Source organism: Melospiza georgiana, chromosome 9 (assembly GCF_028018845.1).
Source record: "Melospiza georgiana isolate bMelGeo1 chromosome 9, bMelGeo1.pri, whole genome shotgun sequence".
Classification (NCBI taxonomy): domain Eukaryota; kingdom Metazoa; phylum Chordata; class Aves; order Passeriformes; family Passerellidae; genus Melospiza; species Melospiza georgiana.
The window spans coordinates 1,776,493-1,790,788 of NC_080438.1; the positions used below are offsets into that span (position 1 = coordinate 1,776,493).

The 14,296-nt window shown below is 51.4% G+C and overlaps 1 protein-coding gene across 9 annotated transcripts in view; it reads right to left on the minus strand.

Annotated features, from left to right (window-relative positions):
* PACS2 (phosphofurin acidic cluster sorting protein 2) overlaps positions 1 to 14,205 on the minus strand; it is a 75,731-nt gene extending 61,526 nt beyond the window's left edge. For 7 of the 9 annotated variants that reach the window (XM_058030090.1, XM_058030086.1, XM_058030085.1 and 4 more), the window contains exon 1: positions 14,078 to 14,196. In XM_058030090.1, coding sequence (XP_057886073.1) covers positions 14,078 to 14,133 — 56 coding nt within the window. In that variant the 5' untranslated portion in view covers positions 14,134 to 14,196. Of the gene's footprint in view, positions 1 to 14,077 lie in introns of all 9 variants that reach the window. The other 2 variants (XM_058030083.1, XM_058030082.1) reach the window with 1 other exon arrangement.
* Between the last annotated feature and the right edge of the window lie 91 nt (positions 14,206 to 14,296).

Genomic DNA, 14,296 nt, shown 5'->3' on the forward strand with positions numbered 1-14,296 from the left:
GCAAAAACTCTCCATTCAACGGGACAGCAGAGGAAAGCTGCAGCATGCAGCATTTTTCTAACTTTTGTCTTTGATTATACTCCAGCTGTCATATAATTTCCACAATCCAGTGTGGGGAGAGCAAAGGGAAACTCAGCTACGTCCCCTTTTCACAGGGACACATCTAACATATTTCCCCAGCACGGATCTCCCCTGCTCCAGATACTTCCTATCTGCACTCAAAAGTAGCAAGTGATCAACACATTCTCAGAGCTTGGTAAAAATCAGTGTCAAGTGTTTTCAACAAAATCCTTTTTGTTACCGCGCTCTGATGGCCACTGAAGCTGCCAGCCTGGTCAGAGAGATGCTTGAACGATGAAGCATCATTTTAAAAATGGATTTGCAGCTGGGCACATTTCACTTCAATCACTCAATTGTGAATTCTACCTCAGCAAGCCCTTGAAGAATAGAGGTGGGCTGTCAGGGCCATGCCAAGGGGGAGAGAAGAGAAAGGAATTCCTAGCAAACAAAAGAGCTCCAAGAAGCTGATACAACTTTGCTGGAAGCTATTCCCAGCCCACTCAACATTTTTTTCCTGCACACAGACATACCAGAATCCCAACAAGGGGCATTTTGCCCAGCTAAAATATGAACCATCAGCAAATCTGGCCACTGCTAGAGAGAAACACAGCAACCTGGTGGACGCAAAGCACAGCACAGTGAAACAACCTCAGAGGTGTGCAAACCCACGGGCCCAGAGGCTCCTCTGAGAGCTCACTGTGGTGGCAGCCTCACACGGGCACCTGCCCACGGCCAAGCAGGAATCCTGTCTGCTCTCCCGACAAGAGCTGTGTACACAAGACAGGAGTACACAAAACCCAAGGCACTGTTCCAGGCCTCCCCAGAAGGCTTGTGAAGAACAGCACAGCTTCACTGATGCTCACCAAGACAGTTTATTGTCCCTTCTGCATTGCTCTTGGGACTGAGAGCCACAGCAGGGGCCAGTGGCAATGCTGAGAGAGGCCAGGGCAGAAGGAAATGCCACAGAACACTGGAGGCAGGGGTTGGGACATTGGTGGGGTCGGGCTAAACCTACCCAGAACCCAGCTCCAGAGCAGATCCTGTACTCCAGCACCTGGGTGCAGCTGTTTTCTTAATGCAGAGATCCCCTGGATCCCAAGGGCTGTGTAACACCAAAAATGAAGCTACAAGAACCCGCAGGAGGGAAATGGTGCCAAGCAAACCAATGCAAACCCAGACAAGGCAGATGCATGGTCCAAGTGCATCAGCACTGTGAGGAGAGCTGAGCTTTGCTCTCCACACATGCACAGCCAGGGACCAGCAGCACAAAGCTGGCCTTGAATGCAGGTGCAGCAGGAACACAAACTTGGACATTTAGGTTATGATCCTGGAACAAGGAAACAATTGAATGAACAATAAAAGCTTATTAGAAATGGGTTTTTTTTAAAGACACCCAGCAGGACTTGCCATTTAGGTGTCAGAAGAACAGGAGCATGCTGACTGAAGGCTGGACTGAGAAAATCCAGCTCTGAAACCCCTTCTCTCCCTGGAAAAAGCTCCACGTGTTGGCTTGAACTAGCACTATCCAGGCTTCTGATCCTCAGGCACATCCCCCTGGGCCAAGGGTAAGGAGCCACCCAAGTTTTGTCTTAGCGAGCAGCTTTACACTTGAGCTGCTGAATGCTACGTGTTGGGAGGGAAAAATCCTCTGATCTGCTTTGGAATCTGCCAGTGGCTGTCTCAAATCCTCACTGGGACTGAACACGAACAGGCAAAGCTTATCCAAGCACCTGGAGACACCCAAAGTCCATTTGTGAAGCAAGGACTAAGTCTGCACTAATGGTCTTCAGGTCTATTAAGCAAAATAAAGCAGAATCATGGCAGAAAGAAGACACTGATCCCCCCAGCCTGAAAGAAATTGGGAGCGCCTTGAATTCTGGCACACTCTCAGGCACAGCATAGGGAAGAGGTAGAAGAGCAAATAAAAGGGAGTTCAGCCCCTAACAATCCACTAGCAACATGAAATATATATGATCCAGTTCTTGCAGTTCTCAGCTTTCCTTGCAAATCCTTCATTTTGAGGCAGTGGGTGCAACTTGATCGGGAGAGCAGCATATCATCTTTCCACCACCCAGAAAGCACGCAGATATATTTTCATCAAAGGGGTCCTTTTGGAGGGATCCCTTTGATGCTGGAAACTGCCCACGTGAGAGGAAGGGATCCCAGGGGAAAGGCTGCAGGACAGCCCCGAGAAACTCCGAGCAAACCCTGCAAACTGTGAAGCAGCAGGCAGAGGGAAGGGCGGAAATGGGAGGAGGAGGGCAGGATTAGAAGTGCTATAGATTTATGATAAGTGATGCTCTAACAATAGCTTTCTTTTAAGAAGGAAGCTCTTCCTGCTGTAGTTAATCTAGTTAGCCTGCCCATGCTTTCATGCACTGCATACAGGACAGGCAGCTCCTCAAGTAAAACCACCCACTTCAAAGCTCATAAAACACCAACCCAGTAACATGGACCATGGCAGAGGGGAAAGAAAGAGTTGCTCCCCTCAGCAGCTGTCAGGGAGCTGTTCCAGCCTTTACACGGGCTAAATGTGCAAGGAAGGTCTTTTTCAGCCATGTTTTCCATTTTCATAATTTCTCCCCACCCTGAAAGGTCATGCAGATGAAAACATCAATTTAACTAATGCCAGATGGAAGACAAGTTAAGCCATATGAATCTTTGCTGATTATATAATTACCTTCATTTCTTGCAGAAACATGGAAGTGCTTACAGTCGCTGGCAGATTATTTTGTACACAAACAAACATTTCTAGGCTGTTTGTACTTTAAAGAAATGAAGTCCACATGGTTTTGACCAACTGCTCCATTACCACGTGGCACATGCATGAAAAAAAAAACAAGCCTGAATTTGAAACTCCACCAGGAGCTTGCAGACAATAAATAACACTTTTTCTTCCCCAATAAGTAATACTTTTTTAATGGGCTTATCAATTCACAGTTATAGATTTACTGGACAGAAACTTAAGATGATAGATTTACTGGATAGAAACTTAAGATGATTTGCACACAGCGTTAAGTACATCAAATTATTTTCTGCAGACCTCAAGGTCGTTTAATTTACCTCTAATGAGCCCCAACACATCAGCGAGGAAAAGAGCATTGAAACGTTCAGGCTCATTTGCTCCTGAGCCACAGCAGTGTGGCAATGGGCAGTGCCAACAACAAACACACCAAACCACCACAACAGGTGCCTTGGGCACAATCTACAGGGAAACTTCACGTGTACAGGGGAAGGACAGCACTGAGAAACCAGCACAGATGCAGTTCTGTGAGCCTGACTATAAAGCCACGAGGAATTAAGGATCCACTCCACAGATGCTGATTTCTGAATGGAGCCGGCTGTGTTTGTAGGTGTCCCATTAGAAGCCGGGAGCACATGTTTAAATTTGCATAAGAATCGGTGTGAAAGATTCAGTTACATCCCCAGCAATCTCCAGGAGCTTTGGTTACACTGTCAGACACTCGAGTTAGGAAGTGTCTATTTGACAATCTCGCTGCAAAGAGCCCAGCTCCCAAAGCCTTCTTCCCAGGCAGAGCCAAAGCCAGGGAAAGGCCACCTCCACTGCAACCATCCCAGTCACAGACATCTTTTATGAAAAATCCTTTCCATAGGATTTTTTCCTCCTGAGAAGCTGGGAGGCCTCAGGAACAAAATATAAACATTGATTATCTGCTGCTGTGGAATGCAACAGGTGCATCTGTGATTGGTCTCATGTGGTTGTTTCTAATTAATGGCCAATCACAGTCAGCTGCCTCAGACAGAGAACTGAGCCACAAGCCTTTGTTATCATTCTTTCTTTTTCTATTCTTAGCCAGCCTTCTGATGAAATCCTTTCTTCTATTCTTTTGGTATAGTTTTAATGTAATATATATCATAAAATAATAAATCAAGCCTTCTGAAACACGGAGTCAGATCCTCATCTCTTCCCTCATCCTTGGACCCCTGTGAACACGGTCACACATCTCCTGAGCCGGACCCGCCCTGAGCTCTGACAGCAGCAGCCCCGAGCTGCAGAACACACACAAGCCCCTGGACCACCCAGGGTTTACAGCACAGAGCCTCTGAACACGGGGCTGGCCTTCTCCTCCCACAGTCATCCAAAGTCATTGCCTTGGCCCCAAGAGAAACTCCACCGAATCAGAAAGGTGGTGCAGGGCTGGGTTAAGGGAGTTACCTGCTCCATGCTCACCTGCAGACTCTCCCTGCACAACCACTTGGTCCCCATCATGCAAGGTGCAGCAGAGAACTGATCCAGCTGAGCACAGCCCACCTCTGCTCCCAGTGAGCCTCCACCCTGATGATCCCATCACCATGTGAACTCTCAAATGCTTGCACAGGCACAAGGCGGAAGGTGCTGGCCAGCAGCAGCCCAAGTGGGTAGTTTACAAAAGGCCACCAGGCACACCAGCTTTGGAGGAGCAGCTAAAAGCCATCTCTAAGCTTTCCCTGGATGGTGTCAGGACAGCACAACAGCTCTGCACACACCTGAGAGAGCTGCTCATGGAGCAAGCTGCTGGAGCAGCTAAAAGCCACCTTAACCTTTCCCTGGATGGAGTCAGGACAGCACAACAGCTCTGCACACACCTGAGAGAGCTCCTCGGGGAGCAAGCTGCTGGAGCCTTGCTGTACCTGGCAGAAGAGGTAAATGCTCGTGTCTCACACCCCCAAACACACACTGCACAGAATGGAACAGAAGGAAGACAGCCCTGATGCTGGGAAACAGGAACCACAACAGCTCTGCTGAGAACAGCGAGGACCTGTCCCTGTTACACACCACCACAGCCACACGGCTGAGGCAGCGCTGAAATCAGGACACGCACAGCAAGCTGAAGTGAACGCTGCACACACAGGATCTGGGAAGTTTGCAGGACTGCACTGAGATCAGACACCCATTTCCAGCAGAGCCTCTCCAGAGGTAATCAAATTGAGCTCTGGCACAGCCTCCAGCTGAAGTGTGCAATCCCTGAAGAAACTCAAGACTGAGTGACCTCAAACGATCCCGCTATATTTGTAAAATTGTGTGAGGAGATGTCCTCCAGCAACCCTATGACTTTCATAGGAGCTACACCATCAGACCTGCTCCCTAAAAGAGAAACAAATCCATGTCTCCAGTGCAGAAAATGGTGTTGCTTTCTGAAGAGCTAGGCCCACAATCCCAAAGCCAAATGCGTCCAAAGAGAAAGCCACGTCCCCAGCTGGTCCAACAGAACCTTGTGAGCTGTTTGCTGACATTTCAAGCTGGTACAAAGCTCTCCAGACTCTGTGATTCCAGGACATGCTGCAGAACAGCTAAGCAGGCAGCAAACTCTCTGCAGTAGAAAGAAGGCTGTGCTCCTCCATGGCTGGCACTCAGCAGCTGCCAGGACAGCTAGGAAATACAGTGGTGCAGCAGCTGGAAAAAGTCATGGACTAAATGGAAAGGAAGGCTGCAAACGGCCTCAGACATCCTAATGGTGAAAGCATACAGAAATGAAAAGGAGACCACACTGCTGTGTGAAGGGACACCTTGTCCACCTCACTGTGTGTTCCCACTTCTGATCTAGGACACCTGCTCATGGTTTTTTTGTTTGTTTGAGTTTTTTTGCAGGTGCGCTGAGCACAGCACATTGTTTCCCATTCCCAAAGCAGCAGAATGTCCGTGCAGGTCCCTCTGACAGAACATCCTGCTAAGCAGCTGCAACAAAGGGAACTGTACTGGCACGGGAACCCTGCACAAGCTCCTTCATGACAAGTCAGTGCCAAGCTACGAGCTCATTGCTTTAATGAGAGCGCCCAGCAGAGCAGCGTGCTGGAAGGCACAGCACCATCAGCCCCTGCCCCAGCTGTTCCCTCTGCCCTCCGTGCCGCCACTCAGGACAAGCCTGGCTGGCCACAGGAGCGTGCCAGCAGCCCTGCCAGCCCAGCAGGGACAGCACAGCTGGGGCTGTCACAGAGCATTCCCGGTGCCACCCAGGACACGCAGCCCCGATCCCGTGGGTCCCGCCCGGCTCTTGGGAGCTGGGGTGTGTCCGCATTAGCCACGCTCCTGGGCAGGCTGTGCTGCCAGCAGAAAGGGGAGACAGACTTATAGGGACTATATATAGATAAGGCTTCCTAAGAATCTCCCTATGGGGGTTATTCTCTGCTCTATATCTAGATCTGGCCTGCAGCCTGTTGGGAAACACGTACCAGACATGTGCAAGCTGCAGCTCGTTCTGGCCATCAATGAGAGCCCTGCACCAGAAACCCCTGAAACGCAGGCCAGAGCCACGTTATGAGCTCCATGGTTTCCCCATGTCTCCATTTACAGCCTGCCACGTGTCTCCCTGCAGAGGTAAAGATGCCTTTAGCAGTCCCTCTCCTGCACATGATATTTACTTAGCAGCAATGAGGAGCACCTCCAAGCCCTTGCACAGCAATGGCTTTGCAGAAAAACAAAAAGAGCAGGAAAAGATTTTGAACAATTGAGCTCAGCAGAGCAAAGGGATCTGATGAAAGCACATACTGTCTTTTTCAGAAGATTTTAAACAGCAAAATAAAGTGCTTTGTTGAGCAGTGAGCATGTTTCACCCTGCACACACAGGCATACCCTTCATGCCCTGCTCCTTCACAGCCTCCCACCTTCAAACCTCCACTTCTTCCCAGCAACACATGCTTTAAAAAAAAACAATTTAAAAAACAGGTCACCCTGGATCACCAGATTTGTTCCCTTTTTTCCTTTTCAGAACAAAACCAACTACCTCCCTGAGGTCCAGAAGGACTTGCAAGCTATGTAGGTTTTGGTTAAACACCAGCATTCCCCCTTGGCTATTGCCCTTCACTTTCCTCCTGCAGGCTCCAGAGCACCTGACTGCCAAAAAAAGCAAACAAGCAGGGGAGGGGAGCGGGTTTATCATGACACCAAACCAGAGCTCGGGGAGGGAGGTCCCACACTTTAGAGCACTGGGGGGAAAGTGGCTAAGCTGCCATTTCCCAGAAACAGCAAAGTGATCACATTTATCTGACTGTCTGCATGAGCCACAGCAAGAAGCAGGACAAGTTAATCAAAAGCCTGCAGTGCCCAGGTGCCCGAACAAGACACAGCATCCTTGGGGCATCTCCCAGCCCATCCCAACACTGAGGAGCCAAACAGTTAACTCTCCAAAGCAGTACAAAGGCTATGGATGAGGAGCACACTTCACACGACATCAAAGCTGATATTTTATGCTAATCCATCTGCTTACAGGAGAACAAATGCTATTTTCCTTGACAACTCTTCTGAAATCAGATCTGAGCAATCACGCACGTTTGAAACCCTTTTGAAACATCAGTAAACCAAACATTGTTACTTTCAGCGCAACAACTCCCAGGAACAGCAGCTCAGTCGGTGACTTCCATAAAGCGCCCAAAACACCGGTGCTGCCACAAATACCCCGAGCCAGGCGAGCCCCTCAACACTGGCTGGCCTGCAGACCCCACCTTTGCTCTGTGCACCTCCACCAAACAAAATCCACAGCATACAAAAGCTGCTCCCAGTTCTACTTTTGCTGCGTACCTGACAAATTAGACTGCTTTCCCGCTGGGGCAGGGGAAGCATTTGAGCTGCTGATCTAAAATAGTTATTGCCCTGCAAGCAAGTGTGCTTGGAAGGCAGCCTGGCTGCAAACTGGCAGCTGCTAGGCGAGAAGGAACAAGGAGGCCACCTCAAAAGAAAGGCACAGCTTGTGACAACGACACAGGCACAGAGAGGCTGAGCTGGGTCCCGAGGAGGAAACGTGTTCCAGACTCCAGCACACAAACAGAGCCCACACGTCTGTTTTCCCAACAAAAGGAGCTCCAAAAGGAGCCTCGCCTGGAGATCCTGGCCCCCAAGGACAGGGTCTACGTGTGTGGTAGCCCCTGGATTTTTAGGGATCCCTTCTCCAGGGATACGGGCCGCAGCAAGCAGAGCACGCCCGTCAGAGCTCTCCAGGCAACTCATTATTTTAAACAAATGAGTGATTAGCAAGGATCCACTCTCTCTCCTAGTGGAGCTGGCTGCATGCCCTGCAAGGCTCCACATCACTGTACAGTATCATAATCCAATTAAACCTCACCATGAGAGAAGCTTCACGCTATCACATTCAATTAGCCAGTTAAGCCTCTTATCATCTGCACGTTGGGATCCATTCGGACTGAAAACTCCCCCAGCACCGACTGGGCATCCTTCAGCCAGGCAAGGACACACAGATGTCACATCTGGAGCAGCAAGGAGGAGACTGTACAGCTTAGGAAACCCATACTGCTGGCTGATATGGAGGTAGAAGCACACAGGAGAAACGAAGCACAGTGACCAGTTCCTGCCCACTCACAGTTATGTGCTGAGGTGACTTGCTCCCCGACTTCCCAAGGAAACGGGTCAATTCTGAAGGAGCTCAAGGGGCCCAGAGGAATTTCAATGGAAAGGCAAAGCTAACAGAGGACCTGGCAACACAGAGCTGCCTGGCAGCCAGCCACCAATTCCATAGGAAATACCCTCCCTAGAAGGTCACCATAACGGTGGCACAATTTGGCCCCAAAGAATTGGGAAGAGCTGCCAAGATGTGACGCAAATGAAGGCAGCGAGCAGGCCAGCTTCCTGCGCGAGGCCAAAACACGGAGCGCTCCTGGAAAAGAGAAAGATTAAGGGTTGCAAGGAACATAATGGCCTCTTGTAACAGCTGAGTTGTTGCTTTTCTTTTCTTGGCAGAAAAGAGAGATGTTTGGTTGCTGGTTGATTAATCTATTATGCAAATCATTTCATAGCTAATTTGATACAGCCACAAGCTTGCCACAGAAATTGTCCGCCCGCTCCGAGCTGATGAAAGGTGGAGCATCAACAGCTCCATTTGACAAGAGCTTTTATTTCCTGGACAAGCAGCTGCAGGGGCACCTCCTGCCAAGCAGGGCTGCAGGAGCACAGACCAGACCTGCCAGGGGGCACGAGGGGAAGATGCTTTGGGCACCCTCACTTGGTGGAAGGCGAGGAAAGAGGCCTTTCAAAAGAGCAGCCCATTCCTTCCCAGCATTCTGCACTGGGCATGCACAAAGCATCCAGGTGAAAACCATGTAAAATCCCATCCAGAGACTTTGGCTGGCAGCTCTAAGGTTTTTAAGATCTGTTTCAGAGCTGTTCTTAAAATGCACAAGCTTCACCCTAAAAAAAGACTCAAAATAGGTCTCACCGGAGCTCTGACTCCAATAAACCACTCGGGCTCTAGACAGAACACTTGCACTGAACAAGACAAGCACCCAAGTTACATTCAGCAGGATCATGCAAAGGGATAGGATTTACATGGGGAACACTTAGGGGTCCCTCAGGTTTGATCTCTTCCCCAAAGACTAAGGAGGAGAAATAGGTTGTTTTAGCTCCAGGAACAAGGGTTGGTTCTGCCCACTGTATTTTCCTCCCAGCAGTTTATCTCCATTGCTCAGTCGTGGATGTTTTTCCTCATGCATCTCACACATTCAGCATCATCTCAGTGATATTTTTAAAGGCTGTCCTGTGCCCTCATTTGTATTCCACTTCCTTTCGAGGGAAAATGTTAGGCATTTCATGCTATTCAAACAAAGTCAAAACAAAGCCTCCAAATAAGCACTTCTGAAATGTACCTAGTCATCTGAGTAATTAGACATTTTCCTAGCTCCAAATGCACTGAAAATCTATTGTCAGCTCCCAATGAATGTGCCAGCAGTTATCCTAACCAGGAAGAGTTCTCTCCTAAATGTTAACATACCAACAGAATAGAAGGTTAAGATACACTTACATTAGATCTCTCCCTACCTGAATTAATCAGTGTTTTTAATTAGATAGCATCACCTGATCATAATTATTACTCCAGCAAGTTGTTCACCTTTCTCTGATGGCATGATGCACAGTTGGCATTGCTCAAGCCAGGTCAGAACACGCTCTCACTGGCCAGGAGAAGCTCCCATTCCCAGTGCAGGCATGCATCCTTCACACCAAAGGGCAAAGTGTTCCACTCCTGAGTGAATCTGTGGCAAATCCTCACAGGGAGAGCCAGCTGTGAACTCCACACAGACCACAAGCCCCTCATCACTCTGCCAGCAGAGGCAATCACCAGCTATGGGCGCAAACCTGCAGACTGCTGGAGTGGCTGCACGCCCCAGCAGCGCTCACGGTGTCCCTCCTGTCACACATCTGCAGTGCTGCCACCCTTCCACGCTCACAGAGCCCTCTGCCACTCATCAGCCCACAGGAGGCAGCCAGACAGAGCAGCGGGGGGAGATGGCAGCTGGCAGAGAGAGAGGAGCACACAGCCTGGGGCCCGAGCACACTGCTGGGATCACTCAGCTGCTGAACCCCAAATCTCACCCCAGCCCTTTCCACGGCCCCGGGGGATGTCCGTACCAGGGCTGCTGTGCATGTGCCATGCCACAGCCCTGAGCAGCCACAACCCCACATCCCCAGCCTCCTGTGGGCCCAGGGCATGTGTGTGAGCCCCTCTGCATTTCCTCACAGCTCAGTGACAGCCCCAGCCCTCTGGCACTGCCTTTGCACTGCTCTGCTCCACAGACTTCTTCCTGCAGCCCCCAGGGACACTGGGGCACACTGCTCCACATCCAGCTGGCTCTCAATCCACAGGTCAAAGCTTAGCAGCAACTTTCACCTGTTTGTGACAGCTCAGGCAGTAGCCTGAAACAAAACCCGCTCCAAATGGGAATGGCGGCTATTGCTGCCTTCCCTTGCTTCAGCAGACCCTTCCAACAAACCTTTCCACCAAGACCTCTCCTCCTCTGGACAGCCTCCACATGGTGCCATCTCCTCATGGGACAGTACTGCATCCTGCCATTCGCACCCACAGACTGATCAAAAGATTGGAAGGTAAAGAAACCAACACCAAAAATCCACAGAACAATTCTTATTTCTACTCTTTCAATAAGAGGAAAAGGTGTTGATTCTCTTGCTGCCATGCAGCAAGATCGCTCTCAGTGTTTACAGGTGGTAGGGAGAACTTTATGTAATGTAACCGTCCTCAAAGGAAAGTCTTTCAGTGCACAGAAGAAAGAACCAGCAGGAGAAGGTAGGCATCTCTCCCTTCTGGTATGCAGTGGATACGCCCAGATAGTGAGACATTTTGAGTCACATTTCTGGGATGACTAAAAGAAAGTTGCTGCATTTCAGAAATGCTATGGTCAAGCCTCCCAGGAGCTACGTGTGCTGAAGAATAAATCATAAAATCACTTCTGTAGACGGCAGAGGAGTGAGAGAAGCCAGAACAAATGCAAAACACCGCCTCACCTCGTGTTTCACACCAAGCACACAACTGCAGGACACCACCATGACTCTTCCCTACCATTCCTCCTTAAGTTTAGACACAGCCTTCTCACACAAGGAAACTCCATGGATGCACCAAGGCAGCCTTCCAGATTCTGCTGACACCCCACCCAAGCTGAGTGGACTTTCAGTAAATCACCCACCGGAGTGTGTAGAAGCACAAGCACAAACACACCCTCACAAGCACCCCACACACAACCTAGAGCAGGGCAGGACCACTGCAGGCACTGCTTCCACCCAGCCCCAGGCCACAGCAGCAGAAACACCTTGGGAATGGGCTAGGATTTATTGAGCCAAAAGGAAAAGGAAGGAAGCCACGTTCCCTCCCCAGGCACGCGCTCCTCTCCGTGAATCCTCTGACTCTGTGCCAAGCTCAAATCTCTTCTCAGCGTGGAAAGCCTGTCCTGCCAGCACAGACCCAGAAGGGAACTGGTGGAAATCTCAGCAGAGGCCAAGGCAGCTCCACAGTGTGTGGCCACACAGCAAGGCCCTCCACATCCGCCCCTCACGTCCCAACAGGCATTTGCTGGGACAACAAGCTCACTTGGGATATGGTTTCCCACGCAGAGCACTTCATTCTAAATATCTCTTGCTTTAAGATAAAAGAATCTTAAATGTCGTTGTGCCATAGCAAAAATCATCACCATGTGAATTTAAAAGGCAAGAGGCATAACTTAAAGGTTTTCAAGCTCCTGCTTTCTCTGACAGAAGGGTCTGTTGCAAAGCCTGTAATGAAATGATGATCGATGGTCAGAAACAGCAGCACTGACTGCTGCAGAACTTGGTGTTTGCCCAGCACACACCTCACTGTGCCACAGGACCAACATCCCCACAGAACCTGAAACCTCACCTGGGCTTAACAAACCCACCCGGCACCCACAGCTGCAGCCTGTGCCCAGCAGGAAACTCCACATCTGGGGAAATGCAGGTTCACAGGGCTGGCAGCAGCAGCAGGACGGAGCTCATCCCCCTGGCTGAGGGAAAAAAGGGCACCCAGGAAGAGCAAGCAAAGGTAATGGCAGCAGCAGGGCCAGAGCAGAGGGAGCCACCGCCACACCAAACTCCCTCTACCAAAAGCTTTGGTCCTACAAGGTCCCAAAAGCCTCAATTCTTCCATCAATTCCTCAGGGCAGGCAATCTGAGCACTTTCATCATCCCCTGCTTCACAGCAATTCCAGACTTTCCCCCTCAAACCCCAGTTCTGCCCCACGTGCCCAGATATCCACATGTGCTTTGCATTCCCCACATTCCTGCAGGCACCTCAACCATCTGCTGCCCACCATAATTCCAGCACCCAGGAGCCAGCCTTGTGCTCCCCACCAAGGCAGGGTCAGCGTCCTTACACTGCATTTTCTGGCCATCCACAGATTTGCAAACAAGCAGGCTATGTCGTGAGCTCGTTTGCAGATCTGCAAGTATCAGCATAAATGATAATGCAGAATGAAAAGTCCTTGACAGCGCCGGACGTTTGGGCTTTTATTTGTTCAACAGCCGCTGGTACAAGGCTGGGTGGGATGGAAACCCAGCTGCCTCACTGTAGCAAAGGGTGCAGTGGAGAGAACTGTTTCCAGAGCAGTGCTACTGTGTCCTGCGCACAGCAGGGACAGCGCCAATCGCACTGGAACCACAGAACGCTTTGGGTGGGAAGGGACCTTTTAAAGATCATTTCAGTCCAGCTCCCTGCCAGCAGCAGGGACACTTTCTTGTCTAGTGCAAAATGAAAAAGCACCGACTGCTCCTCCAGCTATTATTCCCATCCAAGTGACAACTTCCACAGCAAAGGGACTCCTCGAACAGGGGCACGTTCCCGCGGGTGCCAGAGCCTTTCCAAGATCTCCCATTGCAGAAAGGAAAGGCTGAAGGCGACACAAGCTGAAAAAGTTGCTGCCTGAGGAGTTGCTAGCACAGATAAACTGCTATAAACCCAGATTAGCAGGACTCAGGTATGCTTCTACCCCTCTCTGCTCCTGCCCACGATGTCAGACCACGACAGCGTTTGTGATAGTTACTCGTCCCTGCAATACAGGGGCATGGCCACCGAGTCCAGCCTGCCGTGTAGATGGCGCAGCAGACAGAGGGATCTGGGGGGTTTTTAAAGCTCGCAGAGCTTCACGTTCCTGCCAGGCCAGCCTGATGACTCTGTTTCCTTTCTGCCCGCTCGCTACGTCGTCGTTTAAAACAAAACAAACAAACAAAGATAAAGAGGAGCGCTTCAAAGATTTGTCTCCGGCGCGTTTAAATCCGCAGAGGCATTCTGTTCTGAGCTAGGCTTGAAGAGCGCAAAATTTCTAAAAACTGAGAGGAATGCCTGCCATGCGGGCAGGGAGCACGGCCGCATGTGTACACACCCAGCAGGGGAACGGGGGGACACGGGCACAGGGCGCAGAGCCACCCCGAGAAAGGGATGCGCACCCGAGCCCAGCCCTGCGGGCACTGCCCGGGAAAGGCGGCGGCACCGCGGCACCGGCGAGCCCCATGCCGCGCCGGGGGCTGCGGGACACGCACGGCGAAGGTGACCCCGCACACCGGACACGCGGCGGCACCCCCCGCCCTCCGCCGGAGCCCCGCACCGCCAGCCAGCCCAAAGGCACCGGAGGAGCCGTGCCCGTCACTGCGGGAGCGGCGAGGGCGGGAAGGGCCCTGCGGCTGCGGGAGGCTCGCACAGGTGATGCGAACGGGGCTCCAGGAGGCAGCCGCGGAGGAAAGGGGGTGCGGTCCGCGCCCTCGCCCGCCCGTTACCTGGGCACGCAGCTGGGGCTGGAGCCGTCGATCTCCCAGGTGGCGAAGAGGTTCATAGGCACGGGCCGCCCCAGGGCCCCGGTGCCGCCGGGGAAGCTGAGGCGGCTCCGCTCGGCCGCCGCCGCCATGGCTGTGCCCGCCGCCCTGGCGCGCGCCCACCGCGCCGGGCCGCCGCCGCCCCGCCCCGCCCGCGGGGGGCGCGTCACGGGGCGGGCCCGG